Source organism: Bufo gargarizans, chromosome 3 (assembly GCF_014858855.1).
Source record: "Bufo gargarizans isolate SCDJY-AF-19 chromosome 3, ASM1485885v1, whole genome shotgun sequence".
Lineage (NCBI taxonomy): Eukaryota > Metazoa > Chordata > Amphibia > Anura > Bufonidae > Bufo > Bufo gargarizans.
Genome location: NC_058082.1, coordinates 122909778 through 122930824, shown reverse-complemented (window position 1 = coordinate 122930824; position 21047 = coordinate 122909778). Strand labels below are relative to the sequence as shown.

Sequence of the window (21047 nt, the reverse complement as noted above, 5' to 3'; positions counted from 1 at the left end):
ACATACTGGACTTCTCCTTAAGAGCATTTGTCAGGATGAGCAACCCTATTAAACCATACATACTGCCTGTTAGGGTTGATTGTTTATTCTTATACTTAGTAGGAGCGCTGATGGACGGGTCTAACCCCTTGGAGCACTGCCTTTGCCCTTTAGCCACTCTCTTCCTCTTTCTCACTGAGGACCAGTCAGGAGGATAGTGAGGATGTCTGACCCTAAAATATTGTGCGTGCATGGGTGAGAATTAGGCTAGTTTCACACTAGCGGCAGAGGACTCCGGCAGGCTGTTCTGGCGGGTGAACAGCCTGTCGGATCTGTCCTGCCGCTTGTTCATGTGTGTCCCTATAATGGAGGCGGGGCGGAGTTCCGGGGGCAGCACGGCAGCGCACGCCGAGAGGCAGCCGGACTAAAAGTACTGCCTGCTAGAGTCCCAAGCCGCTAGTGTGAAAGTACCCTTGGCGCCTGTGCAGTAGATCTCATCCATTTGTCCATGCTAATGAGATCCGGACTAATTGATCTCTCGCTGTCACGTGTGAAGGATTTCAGGTCCAGGCAAAAGAAAGGATATGGATGCCTAGCCCTGACACTCAATGGGACAGACTAAGGGTACGCCCACGGGTACGGTTTCCCCATGCAGTTTTGGAAGACAAAACCAGAAGTGGATTGTAAAAAGAGGAGAAGTAAAATCTATCCTGTATACTTTCTCTATTTTGAATTCACTCCTGATTTTGGCTTCCAAAATTGCATCAGGAAACCTGCCCGTGTTGGCCGTACCCTAAGGGGGAAAGGTGGTGGTGAAGTGGTGCTCCAAGGTGCTAGCCCGCCCCTTCGTGATTCAGACGCCTAGATAGCATAAGAATAAAATTGCAAATAAAAAAAAATGGTGCAAAAGATTACTACAAGGCAGGGGTTATTTTGCTAAGCATGATCAACATGATCCCTGGTTTAATAGGGTTGATCATACTGATAGACTAATGGAATTCTCATATCTACCTGTAGTGTCCCACTACGTAAAGGTGGGCACTACTTAAGGGTCAATTGGGTCATGTTGTTCTCCACCTCCTGTGGAACCTGGTCATAGTATTTTGTATTGCATTGTAATGTGTATTTTCATGTTATCCCCTGTGTACCAGGCCTGCTAGGGGTGTATTTTCTCCTCCCAAGCTGTAGATGGAGCTAGGGAACCCCCTAGTACAGTGATGGCGAACCTGTTAGAGACCAGGTGCCCAAACTGCTGCCCAAAACCCACTTATTTATCGCAAAGTGCCAACACAGCAATGTAACCGGAATACTTCAGTCGAGTATAGTATATTTTCCATGTACTTTATCATTTAAGTATAATGACCTGCCTACATTCAATGTGCTGTCCGTGCTGTTCATAGTGCGCCTAGCGCTGATGAATGGCTGGTAAAGTCCAGAGTATATTGGTACACCATAGACTTTTTTCCAGGGTGTGGGTGCCCACAGAGAGAGCTCTGAGTGCCGCCTCTGGCACCCATGCCATAGGTTCGCCATCACTGCCCTAGTATATATAGACAGGTCCAGTCCAGGAGAGGTGTGTGTGGTTAGAAGCCAGTATTCACTTTAGCCAGGTGGTAGCCGAAGAGAAGCTTCTAACATGCAGCTAGATAGCCCAGGTTCCTAACCTGCGTCTAGGAGAAGAAGTTTCCTCCTGAAGTTATCCTGCATCTTGCAAAGTACAGAGCAGTGCTAACCTTATCCAGCCAAGTAGAAAGCTGAAAGGCAGAAGGTTATTGACCGCAAGTGGAGTTATACCAGAGGAAGGTTTCCCTACCCAAGGATAAAGCCAACTATTAGGCATCCGGGCCTTGGAGAAAATTAGACAGGATTCTGCAGAAAGTACAGCCTGATCTGTGAGTTTTATTCCCTCTGAGTTATCTTGCTAGGATTCTACCTGCCATTTATGTAAAGCCTGCCTGATACCAAAATCCTTCATATGGAACTGTTTGAAGCCTGTATATAGTTGAACTGTTCAGTAAAGAGGAGTTCTAGTTCACTACCATCGTGTGTACCTCCATTATTCCTCCAAACAATCGGTGTGCCACCGTTACCGGCACTGGCGTCACGAACTGTAAGGGATCTTGCCACTGGCACGCTAAACTTCCAACACCCAGGGCACCTCACCTACCACATGGCCTGGTCCCTGTATCCAGAGAGTGCCCCAGAGGATCTATGTGCCAGCCTCTTCATCACTGCTGTACGCCTGCCCAGGGTATACTACAAATTGTGAGTACCAAGAGCAACCCTCGGTCTGTTAACTGACCCCCGTGACCTCACACTCGCTCCCCCTGAAGGACTGGCGTACTGCATACCCTACTGTTCATTAAAGGCAATGGACACCTTTAAATACATTTTTATTATTATACTTATTGTGGTGTAAAAAAAACTTTTTTAGTTGGCCTTTGGTCTCATGCACACGACCGTAGTTGTGGTCCGCATCCGAGCCGCAGTTTTTGCGGCTCGGATGCGGACCCGTTCACTTCAATGGGGCCTCAAAAGATGCGGACAGCACTCTGTGTGCTATCCGCATCCTTTGCTCCGTTCCGTGGCCCCGCAAATAAAATATAGCATGTCCTATTCTTGTCCGCCCGTTCCGCAAATTGCTGAAGGCACACGGGCGGCTTCCGTTTTAAGCGGATCCGGCGTTTGCGGACCGCAGAAAAACGGCACGGTCGTGTGCATGAGGCCTTTATTAAACTATTTGCTCTCTTATTCCTCTGCAGTCTGCATGTATGGTCAGACATATTATGCTGTTCTGTCCTGATCAGAAGTCCATCAGATGAGATCTCTGATGGCTCAGTCTCTAGTCACTCTCTCTCTTCTCCAGAACAATCTTCTAAGCCAGGGATCAGCAACCTTTGGCACCCGAACTGCTGTGAAACTACAACTCCCAGCATGCAAAAATGCTAGGCAGTTTTTCTATAAAAGAGAACTAAGCATTCTGGGAGTTGTATTTTTAGAACACCTGGAGTGCCGGAGGTTGCTGATCCCTGTTCTAAGCTGATTTATGACCAAATCAAATTTCAAGTTTGACTTGATCATAAATCAGCTACGATTCCTCAGAAGAGGAGAGGGAGGGGTTGCAGAACAAGCCATCAGAGAGCTTATCTATGATGGATTGCACTTTGAACAGGATAGAGCAGTCTGCAATTCATATGAAAACTTGAAGGCCGCAGAAGAAAAACAGAGCAAAATTGTTAAAGAAGACCCATTAAAAAAATGTATTTTTTACCAAATTAAAGGGGTTGGTGCATCTCACACATTAATGGCTATCAATGTCAGATAGCTGTGGGTCCTACCTCTGTCTTACCTGCTTATCTGTACACAGAGGTGATACCATTACAGGCAGGATTAGAATAACAGGTAACTGCAGTAAAGTGATCTGTACAGACCAAGAACTGGTACCTATTATTAGGCTAAGGAGCCAGTGCGAAAACTGCCATATTAATTTTTTTTTTTTTAAATATAGATAGTAACATGGATAATGAAAAGTTAAATTGCCAAAAATTCTTTAACCCCTTCCCGACACATGACGTACTATTGCATCATGGAAGCCACTGCATTCCCGCAATTTGACGTAATAGTATGTCTTGGTGATCGGGCGGGCACCGGAGCGGTGCACGCGCGATCACTGCAGGGGCCCTGGTAGCGGTGCCCCTGCTGTATCCGCCGGCATCGCTGTAAAAGCCCTGACCGCGACATAGAAGGGGTTTGTGCCGGGTGAAGGAGCACATCGAGTCCCTGCGCTGCTGTGGCGGGGAATCGATGTGTCAGAATGCAGCCCGATGCCGTGGAGAGGCTGCCCAATGCCTTGCACAGCATCGGGACCTGCCTTCTACGGTTGCCAAGGAGTGCTTCAGGCTGGGTCTCCAAGGCAACCTGTTTGTGTACTACTCACTGTAGTACACGAACAGGCAATGCATTACAATACAGGTGTATTGTAATGCATTGCAGAGGGGATTAGACCCCCAAAAGTGAACATCAGAAATAAAGTAAAGAAAAAAAAGTTTAAAAAAAGTGTTTTTAATAAATTAATAAAGTAAAAAAATAAAAATAAATGCCCCTTTCCCCTTATTTTATAATAAAAAACTGAAAGAAAAAAAAAACCACACACATATTAGGTATCGCCGCGTCCGTAATGACCGGCTATATAAATATATCACATGATCCACCCTGTCCGATAAACACCATAAAAATTAAAAACGGTGTTAAATAAAAGCCATTTTTGTCACCTTACACCACAAAAAGCGCAACACCGAGCAATCAGAAAGGTGTATTTCCCACAAAATGGTACCAATAAAACAGTCACCTCATCCCGCAAAAAAAATGAGGCCTTACCTAAGACAATTGGTAAAAAAATAAAAAAGCTATGGCTCTCAGACTATGGATAGTTGGATACACTAAAATATCATTATTTTGGTATCAAAAATGCTAATATTGTGTAAAACTTAAATAAGAAAAAGTTGACATATTAGGTATTGCAACATCCGTAACAATCTGCTCTAAAAAAAGTCACATGACATAATCCCTCAGGTAAACGTTGTAAAAATAAATAAATAAAAACTGCGCCAGAACAACCAATTTTTTGGTCACCTTGCCTCAAAAAGTGTAATAATGAATGATCAAAAAATCATATTTACCAAAAACATGGTTACAATAAAGACGTCAACTCTTCCTGCAAAAAACGAGCCCCTGCAGAAGACAATCGGCAGAAAAATAAAAAAAAATAGGGCATTCAGAAAATGGAGATAGAAAAACCTAATTTTTGTTTTCAAAAATGCTTTATTATGTAAAACTGAAACAAACATAGAAAGCATACATATTTGATATCATTGCGTCCATAACAACCTGCTCTATAAAAATAGCGCATGATCTGACCTGTCAGATGGATGTCAAGTGATATGCCAGTCACTGTCACAAGGACCTATTAGATAATGTATTCTAAGAGGAAACTGGGGGCTGGATCCTTAATGAGCTCCTTGTAAAGGTTGCTTTACTTGCTTGTTTAGATTTCCAAATAGCACAATCTTGGCTATAAGGCATTGTGTAGCATTGGAAATGCTGTCAGTCCTATTAACCCCTTAAGGACTCAGCCCTATTTCACCTTAAGGACTTGGCCATTTTTTGCAAATCTGACCAGTGTCCCTTTAAGTGCTCATAACTTTAAAACGCTTTGACTTACCCAGGCCGTTCTGAGATTGTTTTTTCGTCACATATTGTACTTCATGACACTGCTAAAATTGGGTCAAAAAAGTTAATTTTTTTGCACCAAAAAATAAAATTTTTACAATTTTTTTTGAAAAATTAGCAAATTTCAAAGTTTCAGTTTCTCTACTTCTGTAATACATAGTAATACCCCCAAAAATTGTGATGGCTTTACATTCCCCATATGTCTACTTCATGTGTGTAGCATTTTGGGAATGATATTTTATTTTTTGGGGATGTTACAAGGCTTAGAAGTTTAGAAGCAAATTTTGAAATTTTTCAGAAATCTTCAAAATCCCACTTTTTATGGACCAGTTCAGGTTTGCAGTCATATTGTGAGGCTTAGATAATAGAAACCTCCCAAAAATGACCCCATTCTAGAAACTACACCCCTCAAGGTATTCAAAACTGTTTTTTCAAACTTTATTAACCCTTTAGGTCTTCCACAAGAGTTAATGGCAGATGGAGAAACAATTTAGAAATTTCTATTTTTGGGAAAATTTTCCAATATAATCAATTTTTTCCAGGAGTAAAACAAGGGTTAACTGCCAAACAAAACTCAAAATGGGTTGCCCTGATTCTGTAGTTTGCAGAAACACCCCATATGTGGTCGTAAACTACTGTTTGGCCAAACGGCAGGACATAGAAGGAGGGGAACACCATATGGGTTTTGGAAGGCAGATTTTGCAGGACTGGTTTTGTTTATACCATGTCCCATTTGAAGCCCCCTGTTGCACCCCTAGAATAGAAATTTTAAAAAAGTGACTCCATCTAAGAAAGTACACCCCTCAAGGTATTCAAAACTGGGTTTACAAACTTTGTTAACCCTTTAGGTGTTCCACAAGAGTTAATGGCAGATGGAGAAACAATTTAGAAATTTCTATTTTTTGGAAAATTTTCCAATATAATCAATTTTTTCCAGGAGTAAAACAAGGGTTAACTGCCAAACAAAACTCAAAATGGGTTGCCCTGATTCTGTAGTTTGCAGAAACACCCCATATGTGGTTGTAAACTACTGTTTGGCCAAACGGGAGGACATAGAAGGAGGGGAACGCCATATGGGTTTTGGAAGGCAGATTTTGCAGGACTGGTTTTGTTTATACCATGTCCCATTTGAAGCCCCCTGTTGCACCCCTAGAATAGAAATTTCTAAAAAGTGACTCCATCTAAGAAAGTACACCCCTCAAGGTATTCAAAACTGGGTTTACAAACTTTGTTAACCCTTTAGGTGTTCCACAAGAGTTAATGGCAGATGGAGAAACAATTTAGAAATTTCTATTTTTTGGAAAATTTTCCAATATAATCAATTTTTTCCAGGAGTAAAACAAGGGTTAACTGCCAAACAAAACTCAAAATGGGTTGCCCTGATTCTGTAGTTTGCAGAAACACCCCATATGTGGTCATAAACTACTGTTTGGCCAAACGGGAGGACATAGAAGGAGGGGAACGCCATATGGGTTTTGGAAGGCAGATTTTGCAGGACTGGTTTTGTTTATACCATGTCCCATTTGAAGCTCCCTGTTGCACCCCTAGAATAGAAATTTCTAAAAAGTGACTCCATCTAAGAAAGTACACCCCTCAAGGTATTCAAAACTGGGTTTACAAACTTAGTTAACCCTTTAGGTGTTCCACAAGAGTTAATGGCAGATGGAGAAACAATTTAGAAATTTCTATTTTTTTGAAAATTTTCCAATATAATCAATTTTTTCCAGGAGTAAAACAAGGGTTAACTGCCAAACAAAACTCAAAATGGGTTGCCCTGATTCTGTAGTTTGCAGAAACACCCCATATGTGGTCGTAAACTACTGTTTGGCCAAACGGCAGGACATAGAAGAAGGGGAACGCCATACGGTTTTTGGAAGGCAGATTTTGCTGGACTGGTTTATTTACACCATGTACCCTTTCAAGCCCCCTGATGCACCCCTAGAGTAGAAACTCCATAAAAGTGACCCCATCTAGGAAACTACAGGATAAGGTGGTTGTTGTTTTGGGACTATTTTAGGGGTAAATATGATTTTTGGTTGCTCTATATTACTCTTTTTTGAGGCAATGTAACAAAAAAATTAAATTCTAAAAAATTTTCTACATTCGCTATTTAGTTTTGTGGAACACCTAAAGGGTTAACATAGTTTGTAAAGTAACTTTTGAATACCTTGAGGGGTGTAGTTTCTTAGATGGGGTCACTTTTTTGGAGTTTCTAGTCTAGGCTACATCAGGGGGGGCTTCTAATGGGACATGGTGTCAAAAAAAAAACTGTCCATCAAAATCTGCCTTCCAGAAACCGTATGGAGTTCCCTTCGTTCTATGCCCTGCCATGCGGCTATATAGCCATTTACGACCACATATGGGGTGTTTCTGCAAACTACAGAATCAGGGCCATAAATATTGAGTTTTGTTTGGCTGTTAACCCTTGCTTTATTACCGGCAAAAGGGATTCAAATTGAAATTTTGCCCAAAAATGGGTGTTTTGGCACCGTTTTTGTTTTATATTTTTAACACCGTTCATTCGAGGCGTTTGGTCAAATGTTATTTTTATAGCGACGACTTTTACGCACGCGACGATGCCCAATATGTATGGCTCTCAGACTTTGGAGACACTAAGCAGGCATCCTAAAAACTGCGGCCCTCCAGATGTTGTAAAACTACAATTCCCACCATGCCCTGCTGATGGCTGTAGGTTGTCTGGGCATGCTGGGAGTTATAGTTTTACAACATCTGGAGGGCCGCAGTTTGAGGATGCCTGCTCTAAAACTAATATTTTTTTGGGGGAAAAAAATTGTTTCTGTGTCTCCAAAGTCTAAGAGCCATAGTGTTTTATGTTCTCTAGTGGACTGTTGGGGATTATAAAAATTTAGTACTCCATGGAAGTGTGATACTCCCTGAAGCAATCGATAACGCAGAGGCCCGGATGATCGGGGCACGTGTCACATTGAGTGGTGGTGTCCTTCCGTATCCCCCTCTTGTGACACACTCTGCATCTTTTTTGGGTTCGTCCCTTCTTTCCAGTATGGGGGACCACACCTGGAAAGTGTTGGCCAGGGACGATCCGGGCGCCTCCAGTTCCCGAGGTACTCCGGCCTGCTCTTTCCCGGTCCGAAAAGATCAGGTCTTTGAGGACTGCCTCATAGAATTGGAGGAATGTCCCTGTGCTGCCAGCGCTTCGGGATAGTACAAAAGAGTTGTACATGGCAACCTGCACCATGTAGACCGTAACTTTTTTGTACCATGCCCGGGTTTTGCGCATGGCATTATATGGCGTGAGGACTTGATCAGAGAGATCAACTCCTCCCATATACCGATTGTAGTCGACGATACAATCGGGCTTGAGGACCGTTGCCGCGGTACCTCGCACAGGGACTGGGGTGGTGCTGTTACCGTGGATTGTGGACAGCATAAGGACATCCCTCTTGTCCTTATACCTGACCAGCAACAGGTTTCCACTGGTAAGGGCACGGGTCTCACCCCTGGGGATAGGTACCTGGAGGGGGTGGGCAGGGAGGCCGCGCTGATTTTTCCGCACGGTCCCACAAGCGAACGTGGATCTGGCGGCAAGGGACCTGAACAAGGGAATGCTGGTATAAAAGTTATCCACGTACAAGTGGTAACCCTTATCCAGCAGTGGGTGCATAAGGTCCCACACGAGTTTCCCGCTAACACCCAGAGTGGGGGGACATTCTGGGGGTTGAATACGGGAATCTCGCCCCTCGTACACACGAAATTTGTAAGTGTACCCTGAGGTACTCTCACAAATTTTGTATAGCTTCACGCCATACCTCGCCCGCTTTGTGGGAATGTATTGGCGGAAACTGAGTCTCCCCTTGAACGCAACGAGAGACTCATCAACCGCGACCTCCCTTCCAGGTACGTAGGCCTGCTGAAATGTGGCCCCAAAGTGATCGATGACCGGCCGTATCTTATACAGCCGGTCATAGGCAGGATCACCTCGGGGTGGACATGCTGCATTATCGGAATAATGCAGACATTTCCGGATGGCCTCAAACCGGGGACGTGTCATGACCATACTGTACAGTGGGGTCTGGTATAGGACGTCCCCACTCCAGTATTGCCTGACACTGGGTTTTTGGACTAGACCCATATGCAGCACGAGGCCTCAAAATGTCCTCATTTCGGCTGCACTGACCGGCGTCCAGCCACCGGGTCTAGCCAAAAATGAGCCTGGGTTTTGAGCGACGAACTGTTGGGCGTACAGATTCGTCTGCTCCACCATCAAATTCACCAGTGGGTTACTGAAAAAAAAACTAAAAAAGTCTATTTCAGTAAACCCCACTGTGGGAATCTGGATTCCAGGATTGCCAGCGAAATCCGGAATCTCAGGCTCAAAGTCCACTGGGGGACACCAGCTAAGTTCATCGGCAGGGGGCTCCGGTGAACTTATTTGGTGGGCCGGGAAACCAGTACGAACCCCAGGGCGGCTCGTACTAGGGTGGGCCACAGGATCCCTAGCATGTGTGGCCCCTGGCTCCGCCTGGCCGCGTCTCCGCCGCCTTGGTGGCTCATCGTCATCCGATGATGATGAGGAGGATGCGGATGACAGAAGGAATGTGGGGTCATCCTCATCCTCACTGGGGCTCTCGGAGTCGGAGGCAATCTGGGCGTATGCCTCCTCGGCCGAGAACACCCGGCGGGCCATGGGTGTGTGTGCGTGTAGGTGTGCGTGTGTGGAAACCTTTATTATATGTGCGTGTGTGTGGGGGCAACGGGTGTTCGCGTACTAAAAAAAGGAAAATAAAGGGGCAAGTGTTAGGAAAAAAAAAAAAAAAAGTTCAAAGTTGCTGATCAGCGGTACAACGCTGATCAGCGGTGGGGCAGGCGATGCGCTAACAGTGGACGGACGCTAAAGTGCCGACCAGTCAGCGAACGCAGAAAAATAAAAAAAAAGTGGTGGTAAGGGGGCTAGTGGTGAGGGGGGGGGGAGGCTGGTGGGGGGATGGGTGGGGGTCGGGGTGGGGGGGGCTGGTGGTGGTGGGGGGCTGGTAGGGGGGGGCAAGTGGCAGGGGGGGCTCTGGGGTCTGATAGATGGATCAAAAAAGTTTTGTGTAAAAGTTCTTTTTTTTTTTTTTTTTTCCTAACTAACTTTTCCCTTCTTTCCCTTCCTAATGGTGCCTCTCCCTCACTGACCCTAACCTACCTGAGTGGCGATGGGTGCAGGAGGGTGATGGATGCCGATTAGGGGGACACAGGAGCTGGTGCTGGACGATGCTGCACGGTCAGGGTGCTGGACAGGAAGAGGAGGGGAGAGAGGAGCGCAGGAAGTTTGAATCTCGCGCCTCTCTCCCCTGCACCAATCAGCACCCTGGACAGCAGTGTTCAGCACCAGGGCCAGCACCGCCTCCTCAAATCCTCGGACTGCGATTGGTGGTGTAAAATTACGCCACCGATCGCAGTCTTTTTCCGGTTCATCGGGTCACAGCACACCCGAATGGACCGGAAACGCAGAAAACCGCAGGTCTGAATGGACCTGCGGTTTTCTGCGATCGTCTATACGGGGGGGTCAAATGACCCCCCCCTGCGTTGTTACGGGATGCCGGCTGAATGATTTCAGCCGGCATCCCGTTCCGATTAACCCCCGCGGCGCCGGAATCGCGAATTGAAGCCATGACGTACCGGTACGTCATGGGTCCTTAAGGATTCGGGAAACATGCCGTACCGATACGTCATGGGTCCCTAAGGGGTTAAACACCATGAAAAATGTTATTTGCTAGTGGATTACATGGGTTGTAAAACAAGAGCACGAGCATGATTTCTATCTCATAAGTAAATGTGAAGCATCCATCATGACTGGGCCTATTCCTCATATATCTACTATATCAAATATATATTTGGGGTTCATTTGCATGTAGTGCACTAGACTTAGGCTACTTTCACACTTGCGTTTTGGGCGAATCCGTCATGGATCTGCAAAAATGGATCTGTTACAATAATACAACTGCATGCATCCGTATCTGTAACATAGTTCCGTCATGAACTCTATTGAAAGTCAATGGGAGACGGATCTGTTTTCTATTGTGCCAGATTGTGTCAGAGAAAACAGTTTCGTCAAGTGGACAGCAAAACGCTGCAGGCAGTGTCCGCCTCCAGAGTGGAATGGAGACTGATCGGAGGCAAACTGATGCATTCTGAGCGGATCCTTATCCATTCAGAATGCATTAGGGCACAACTGATCCGTTTTGGACCGATTGTGAGAGCCCTGAACGGATCTCACAAACGGAAAGCCAAAATGCTAGTGTCAAAGTAGCCTTAATCAGATGCGGCACTGGTATAAAATGCACCAAATCTATTAAGAGGTGCATTTGGAGATGTTCATGTACCAGAAACTGAAAAGTGTCATTTACACTGGTAAATAATGTTAAATTTGTCATGCCATATAGCACTGCCCCTCCTGTCTACACCAAATTTCTCATTTTTGCACAGGAACACAAAACTTTGCAACCTTTCTATACCAATAAACTGCCGTAAAAGTTTTAATAAGTTTTTTGCGGTCCACAAACCGAGCATCCACAAAACCGGAAGCCGGAACAGGCGGCCCATTGTAGACATGCCTTTTCTTGTCCGCAAAACGGGCAAGAATAGGACTTCCTGTATTTTTTTGCGGGGCCTCGGAACAGAGCAACAAATGCGGACAGCAAACGGAGTGCTGTCCACATCTTTTGCGGCCCCATTGTAGTGAATGGGTCCGCATCCGAGCCGCAAAAACTAAGGCTCGGATGCGGACCCGAATAATGGTCGTGTGCATGAGGCCTCAGGCTGAGTTCTTACATCAGTTATTTGATCAGTTATTTCCATCAGTGATTGTGAGCCAAAACCAGATACGGGTCAGAACAGGAGCAGATCTTTCCATTATACCTCATGTCTGAGCAGGCTTTACTACTGGTTTTGGCTCACAATAACTTTTGGAAATAACTGACCAAATAGCTGTAGTGTGAATGTGGCCTAATAGGGCCTTAAAACTGTCCCTGCTGACCCAAACAGCTGTAATAACCCTAATTCCCTGCTGTGTTTTCATCTGTAAAATGGCGGACACCATTTTAACTGATTTGTCTGATTCGAATCTCAAAATATTCAGGCTCAACGGCACCCTAAACTTTTGCTCAAATGAATGGTACAGTCACAGACATTTCTGCAATAAATATTATACCTTACCCTTAAAGGGGTTGTGCCTCGAAAAATATTCTGCATTTCTCAAACCAGCACCTGAGTCCTTTTGTAATTGCATGTTATTAAAAATGTCATATAGCCACTGAACTATTCAATAAAATGTATCCGTATAGCAGAACCCGCTGCTTATTTTCCTTATTTTCTGTCCACCTCATTGAGGTGGTTACACGCGCTCAGTTTAAATCTTCAACTGTCACCAGGCATATCTCCAGTTCAAAGAGCTACTGTTCTGTAATTTAATAGAGAATAATATAACTAGCAAATTTCTAATTCACTAACAAATCAAATATATGCCTGCATCCAGGCCACTAGGGGTTTCCGTCCCACCTAAGTTGCAGGCAAGATCAGTCCCTGGTAACAGACTCAGAAGACTAGAGGAAATGGGGACATGTCAGACCTAGCTGAGATTGTGAGCTTGAGCTCTCTGCCTTTTTTGTAAGTGTGATTTATCCCTCCTTATCAGCTTTCTGAGCTCTCTCTAAAAGAAAGCAAACATAGTCACTGCATACGGTATCGGCAGAAAGGAGACACCCGCTGCTTCTGAGAAAAATGCATCTAGCTGTGCAGCTGAAACAGGGAATACCATGACTGAAAAAAAAAAACATTTTGGATGATCTTCTGTGGTGTCTCACAAAAATCCAACTTGTATGCAGCATGTGCAACACTATAGACTATCATTACAAAAAATGTAGCTCGACATTACTGCGACAAATGTCGTCATGTAGCTGTACCCTTACAGGGAAAGAGCTACAGCAGAAAGGATACGCCACCTGAGAAAGGACACACCCTCTGAGCTGCCAGCCTGACATAAATCTAAAATTTTTACATCAATCATGGCATAACCCCTTTAATGAGATTGAGGTTAACATCTAAACTGTCACCATGAACAAGTAAATGTCTTCATATTGCAGGCCCCATGGAAAGTCCTCTCGTTTGTATCAGTTTTATAGAATTATTGGCTGACTGTAGATGTGTGTACTGCATTAGCCGTTTCCTCCTTATTAGCAGTAAATGCTGCTCCTATAACGACATTATCAGATCAGCTCATGGTAAAGGAGGAAGTTGAATTATTTGAGAAATCAAGAGTTTTGCTGTTTTTTTTGTAATAGTTTGGAAAACTGCATTAAATATTAATAAATAAATAAAAAAGAAAAGAATGGATTAACCATTTAAATACCACATTGTGGTTACTTCCCTATGTTGCCTCCTCTTATAAATGACTGGATCTTAGAACATGATTTAATTTGCTACAGTTCAAGTCCTTGCTGTTGGCTGCGTATAGACGGACGCGCTCAGAAAACCTGCGTTTATGACTATTCTGGGCACGTTGATTGAAAGTCATGTACAGAAAGGCTTTTTCCCAGTGCCCATGCTTTTTGCCTCGACAGGTGACTTCATGAAAATGTCCTTATCTTGTTTATGTGATGTTTTCTGTGTTGGCTTTCTATGGACATTTGCCAGTGTGTCGGGGCCACTTTATGCCGGAGAGGCCAGCACACAGTGTGATTGCCATACTGCTACTTCTTACTTGTTCTTTATTCCTTTTTTAACTCATTGTAGGTGGTTAATGTTGCTTGGATTACTAATACACAATGTTTGTGTAGATGTTAGTGTGTCCTCTTATGGCTGAGGGGAATATTTAGAAAATGTGAGGCTCTTATACAAGGAGATGTGTTGTCCTATATGTATCATATAAAGTGACCTTTACCAGTTTAGGGACTTTAAAAGGAGACAGATGAGGAGAAAAATCTTTTCATAGATGAAGCCCCTCAGAGTAAGGAAAAAATAATCATGTCGCTGATGCGTGTGAATTCAAGGCTGCCTCCATGATCCGTGTGCTTTTACCTCTCCTCTATCTTTCAATCTCCTCCTCTAACACTTTTTATGTTTCTGCACTACACCCACCACTCGCTGCTGGATCCCCCTCTCCTCCATCTCCTTTGCCCGTCAGTTCTTGGGTCGTCCAGCAGTTCTCAGCCCTTCATTTCTCCCTTTCTGCTTTCTCGTAACCAGTGGCACTTTGTTTTTCGGCTCCACACATCCAGTGTGTATCCCTGGCATTATCCGTTCTCCATCCCATCCTTGCCTCCCCCTCTCTCTGTCACACTGCCACTCAATCTGTCTCTGTCTCATTATTACAGCAGCACGGTGGCTCTGGAACACTCTGGGAGAATGTGTTAGATCAGCTAATATGTAATCCAAGGTTTGAACCAGAATCACACTCCATTCATCCCCTTGCTTTCATTTTCTCTCTCCCCTTCCTTGCACCTTGGATCATTTCAACCTCCTCTTGTTATCTTGCCGCAGGGCTGTCGCAGAGCCAGAATGAGTGAGGAGAACAAGGACTGGGCAATCCTCAGCCCAGAGGAGTTCACCCAACTGCAGAAGTACATTGATTGTGAGTAGACGTCCCCCATACTCTCCACTGCATATCTCCTTATGATTCAACCTCTGGACTCAATTGTCCTAGACAGAGGTGAAGACTGCAAGCAGATTGTGCCGGAGATGTACATGTTCAATTCAAATGCTGTTTTATTTCTAGACAGTACCAAAAAGGTTCAAGATGTTCTGCGGGAGTTCTACGGGGATGGCACCTCCAGCCCCCACCTAACTGAGGAGGTGAGCTTGTCTGCAGATTTCCATTTTCCTTACATTTTTTCTGTGCATGGTCGCCTCCTCTGCAGCCGGTGCTGTGCTATAGCTTAAAAGTCATATGACGTCATGGTGTTTCCCAGCTCTGTAGCCAGCACAGATGTGCTATTAGATGATCTGCTAACACCTAGGTTTCCATGTAAATCCTATCTTGCAATATATGCTTTCTAAAAATACGTGGGACCTTGGCTGTAACGGATCCGGCAGTATTTTGTGCCCTTGTGTGTCCTTTTATTCTATATTAACCATTCAAATTAGTCATGATGAAAATAAAACTGTACAAAGCAAAAGTACTGCTCAATAATTGATGAAAGGACAATGATGGCAGTATTCAGACATGTAAGTCTTATAAACCTGGCACAGACGTGTGTATCCACCGCACAATCTGACAATTCCCCTTACACATGGGGTTTCCCCGGACTTCGGGCTCCTTATAGTACATTTTAATATCATTTTCAGTAGTCAACGTTGATATTCGTAATTTCAGTGTTCATTTTCAGTATTAGCATGCCGTTTCTAAAGTTCATTTCTGTGCTAGATTTGAGGGGGGAAAAAATTCATAGATACAAAGTGGCTCCCTGCTGCTTCCAGGAAGGAGAATGAATGTGGATGTAGATTGTAGAGCCCGTGATTTCTGTGCTAACAAGCGCTTTTATATTTTGCAGTCGATAGATTTTGAGGGGTTCAAGAGTTTCTTGAAAGCCTACCTGGATACAGATGACATTTCTCCTGATCTCTGCAAGCGGCTTTTCATGTCCTTCCAGGCTGCACCCAATGTGGATGGGCAAGGAAATGAAATAGATGGAGCAAATGGTAAGTCACATCATGATGAACGCTGTGGTGAAGTGAAGCTCCACCTTTCTATAGCCTACAGCTAAAATAAGCAAATAGAAATTCTATCCTGTTTATAATATATCTTGATTACATTTTATGCTGTTTTTACTTTTTAGGCTAGTTTCACACCTGTGGCAGCTATTCCAGCAGGCTGTTTCTGGCAGAGAACAGCCTGCTGGAGTTATCCAGATCCAGCACTGCCTGATGCAAATGGCATGCCTGCCAGCCCCATTAACCACTTCAGCCCCGCTAGGTGAAACCCCCTTCATGACCAGGCCACTTTTTACACTTCGGCACTACACTCCTTTCACCGTTTATCGCTCGGTCATGCAACTTACCACCCAAATGAATTTTACCTCCTTTTCTTCTCACTAATGGAGCTTTCATTTGGTGGTATTTTATTGCTGCTGACATTTTTACTTTTTTTGTTATTAATCAAAATATAACGATTTTTTTGCAAAAAAATGACATTTTTCACTTTCAGCTGTGAAATTTTGCAAAAAAAACGACATCCATATATAAATTTTTCGCTAAATTTATAGTTCTACATGTCTTTGATAAAAAAAATGTTTGGGCAAAAAAAAAATGGTTTGGGTAAAAGTTATAGCATTTACAAACTATGGTACAAAAATGTGAATTTCCGCTTTTTGAAACGGCTCTGATTTTCTGAGCACCTGTCATGTTTCCTGAGGTTCTACAATGCCCAAACAGTATAACTACCCCACAAATGACCCCATTTCGGAAAGTAGACACCCTAAGGTATTCGCTGATGGGCATAGTGAGTTCATAGAACTTTTTATTTTTTGTCACAAGTTAGCGGAAAATGATGATGATTTTTTATTTTTATTTTTTTCTTACAAAGTCTCATATTCCACTAACTTGCGACAAAAAATAAAAAATTCTAGGAACTCGCCATGCCCCTCACAGAATACCTTGGGGTGTCTTCTTTCCAAAATGGGGTCACTTGTGGCGTAGTTATACTGCCCTGGCAATTTAGGGGCCCAAATGTGTGAGAAGAACTTTGCAATCAAAATGTGTAAGAAATGACCGGTGAAATCCGAAAGGTGCACTTTGTAATATGCGCCCCTTTGCCCACCTTGGCAGCAAAAAAGTGTGACACATGTGGTATCGCCGTACTCAGGAGAAGTTGGGGAATGTGTTTTGGGGTGTCATTTTACATATACCCATGCTGGGTGAGAGAAATATCTTGGCAAACGACAACTTTTCCCATTTTTTTATACAAAGTTGGCATTTGACCAAGATATTTTTCTCACCCAGCATGGGTATATGTAAAATGACACCCCAAAACACATTCCCCAACTTCTCCTGAGTACGGCGATACCAGATGTGTCACACTTTTTTGCTGCCAAGGTGGGCAAAGGGGCGCATATTCCAAAGTGCACCTTTCGGATTTTGCAGGGCATTTTTTACACATTTTGATTGCAAGGTACTTCTCACACATTTGGGCCCCTAAATTGCCAGGGCAGTATAACTACGCCACAAGTGACCCCATTTTGGAAAGAAGACACCCCAAGGTATTCCGTGAAGGGCACGGCGAGTTCCTAGAATTTTTTTTTTTTTGTCACAAGTTAGCGGAAAATGATGATTTTTTTTTTTTTCTCTTTTTTCCTTACAAAGTCTCATATTCCACTAACTTGCGACAAAAAATTAAAAATTCTAGGAACTCGCCATGCCCCTCACGGAATACCTTGGGGTGTCTTCTTTCCAAAATGGGGTCACTTGTGGCGTAGTTATACTGCCCTGGCAATTTAGGGGCCCATATGTGTGAGAAGTAGTTTTGGAATAGCACTTTGGAATATGCGCCCCTTTGCCCACCTTGGCATCAAAAAAGTGTCACACATCTGGTATCGCCGTACTCAGGAGAAGTTGGGGAATGTGTTTTGGGGTGTCATTTTACATATACCCATGCTGGGTGAGAGAAATATCTTGGCAAACGACAACTTTTCCCATTTTTTTATACAAAGTTGGCATTTGACCAAGATATTTTTCTCACCCAGCATGGGTATATGTAAAATGACACCCCAAAACACATTCCCCAACTTCTTCTGAGTACGGCGATACCAGATGTGTCACACTTTTTTGCAGCCTAGATGCGCAAAGGGGCCCAAATTCCTTTTAGGAGGGCATTTTTAGACATTTGGATCCCAGACTTCTTCTCACGCTTTAGGGCCCCTAAAAAGCCAGGGCAGTATAAATACCCCACATGTGACCCCACTTTGGAAAAAAGACACCCCAAGGTATCCAATGAGGGGCCTGGAAAGTTCATAGAATTTTTTTTATTTTCGCATAAGTTAGCGGAAATTGATTTTTTTTTGTTTTTTCTCACAAAGTCTCACTTTCCGCTAACTTAGGACAAAAATTTCAATCTTTCATGGACTCAATATGCCCCTCAGCAAATACCTTGGGGTGTCTTCTTTCCAAAATGGGGTCAGTTGTGGGGTGTTTGTACTGCCCTGGCATTTGAGGGTCTCCGCAATCATTACATGTATGGCCAGCATTAGAAGTTTCTGCTATTCTCCTTATATTGAACATACAGGTAATGAGATTTTTTTTTCCGTTCAGCCTCTGGGCTGAAAGAAAAAAATGAACGGCACAGATTTCTTCATTCGCATCGATCAATGTGGATGAAAAAATCTCTGCCAAAAAAAAAAAATGGAGGGGAAAGGCGTCTGCCAGGACATAGGAGCTCCGCCCTACATCCATACCCACTTAGCTCGTATGCCCTGGCAAACCAGATTTCTCCATTCACATCAATCGATGTGGATGAATAAATCATTGCCGGGATTTTTTTTTTTTATATATATATATATATATATATATATATATATATATATATATACAAAATGCTTGCCAAAGCATAGGAACGCCGCCTCCTCCTCAGCTCGTATGCCTTGGCAAACGTATCTGTCACTGCAGAGGAGAAAATCCCGTCTTGCAGCGCCGCATACACCGACTTGCGTGTAATCTGACAGCAGCGCAATGCTTCTGTCAGAATGCACATCGGTGCTGCAGCTAGTAGATCGGTTGGTCCACCTGGAAGGTAAAAAGACAAAAAAAAAAAAAAAAAAAAGAAAAAACCAGGCCACAACGCAATAATTTTATTAACTTTGGAACAGAACATGTAACTTTAACTTTTGGAACTAAACATTAACCTGTTTGCTTACCTGTTTTTTTTTTTTGTTTTTTTACCTTTATAGAACAAACCTCTCCTTCCCCATGGGTCAATGTGCAAAGCGCAAATCGCCCAAAGATGTGGCGAAGTGCGTTATGCACTTTGTCCCATGTGAAAGGAGACGTTTGCAGCAGCTGTGAGTGAATGGGCCCTAATAGCCCTGTGTGCCTATCCTGGTGAGATGTGATCCCTATGCTAGGTGTACCTGTGTGTGGTACTTTCGGAAACACTCCCCTAAGCATAGGGCAGGGTGGTCGGGACAGTCAGGACAGAAATAACGGGTGTCACGCCTTATTCCACTCCTGCTACAGACACGACATTTTTTTCAGGGTGGCGGTCGGTTTGAGGTACCAGCAACGACACTGGGGAAGTGTCGCTCGTGTAGACGGCTAACTACACTGGTGGATGGGGCCACGGAACCTCCTGGATACAGGAGGTTCGCGATGATCTCTTCCTGAAATTTGAGGAAGGATCCAGTTCTCCCAGCCTTACTGTAGAGAACAAAACTATTGTACAGAGCCAATTGAATTAAATATACAGACACCTTCTTATACCAGCGTCTGGTGCGTCGGGAAACTAAATACGGAGCCAACATCTGGTCATTGAAGTCGACCCCTCCCATGTGGAGGTTATAGTCGTGGACTGAGAGGGGCTTTTCAATGACACGGGTTGCTCGCTCAATTTGGATTGTTGTGTCTGCGTGAATGGAGGAGAGCATGTAAACGTCACGCTTGTCTCTCCATTTCACCGCGAGCAGTTCTTCGTTACACAGTGCGGCCCTCTGCCCCCTTGCAAGACGGGTGGTAACGAGCCGTTGGGGGAAGCCCGCGCGACTAGTTCGCGCGGTACCACAGGCGCCAATCCGTTCTAGAAACAAATGCCTAAAGAGGGCCACACTTGTGTAAAAATTGTCCACATAAAGATGGTACCCCTTGCCGAATAAGGGTGACACCAAGTCCCAAACTGTCTTCCCACTGCTCCCCAGGTAGTCAGGGCAACCGACCGGCTCCAGGGTCTGATCTTTTCCCTCATAGACCCGAAATTTGTGTGTATAGCCTGTGGCCCTTTCACAGAGCTTATACAATTTGACCCCATACCGGGCGCGCTTGCTTGGGATGTATTGTTTGAAGCCAAGGCGCCCGGTAAAATGTATTAGGGACTCGTCTATGCAGATGTTTTGCTCAGGGGTATACAAATCTGCAAATTTCTGGTTGAAATGGTCTATGAGGGGCCGAATTTTGTGGAGCCGGTCAAAAGCAGGGTGGCCCCTGGGACGGGAGGCGGTGTTGTCGCTAAAGTGCAGGAAACGCAGGATGACCTCAAATCGTGTCCTGGACATAGCAGCAGAGAACATGGGCATGTGATGAATTGGGTTCGTGGACCAATATGACCGCAATTCATGTTTTTTTGTCAGGCCCATGTTGAGGAGGAGGCCCAGAAAAGTTTTAAATTCGGAAACTTGGACTGGTTTCCACCGGAAAGGCTGGGCATAAAAGCTTCCCGGGTTAGCGGTTATAAATTGTGTGGCATACCTGTTTGTCTCTGCCACGACTAAGTCTAAAAGCTCCGCAGTCAAGAACAGCTCAAAAAATCCCAGGGCCGAACCGATCTGAGCCGTCTCAACCCGAACTCCAGACTGGGCAGTGAATGGGAAAACTACAGGTGCGGCTGAAGTTGGGGACTGCCAATCAGGGTTTGCCAGCACCTCTGGGATTCTAGGGGCTCTACGGGCACGTCTTTGCGGTGGCTGCGACGGGGTCACTACTGCACGTGCCACCGTACCAGCTTCAACTGCCCTTCTGGTGCTCGCTACTTCACCAGGTTGTACGGCAGTGCTGGTACTAGGTCCAGGAAGGGCTGGGCTGCTGGTGTATGCCTCACCACGTAATCCGACAGCACCAGCCCCACTCTGCTGCTCTTGAAGCGGATCCTGCGCAACCTGCGGTCTAGCGACACGGGGCCGGGTACG

At 44.6% G+C, this 21047-nt stretch overlaps 1 protein-coding gene across 5 annotated transcripts in view; it reads left to right on the top strand.

Annotated features, from left to right (window-relative positions):
- The window catches only part of DGKA (diacylglycerol kinase alpha), a 197502-nt gene that overhangs the window by 108473 nt on the left and 67982 nt on the right, over positions 1 to 21047 (top strand). For 4 of the 5 annotated variants that reach the window (XR_006388132.1, XR_006388133.1, XM_044283929.1 and 1 more), the window contains 3 exons: positions 14707 to 14797; positions 14942 to 15018; positions 15717 to 15864. Coding sequence is in view for 2 of the 5 variants with exons in the window: in XM_044283929.1 (XP_044139864.1) it covers positions 14725 to 14797; positions 14942 to 15018; positions 15717 to 15864 (298 nt within the window). In the remaining 3 variants the exon portion in view is untranslated. Of the gene's footprint in view, positions 1 to 14385; positions 14603 to 14706; positions 14798 to 14941; positions 15019 to 15716; positions 15865 to 21047 lie in introns of those variants that run through there. The other variant, XR_006388134.1, reaches the window with a different exon arrangement.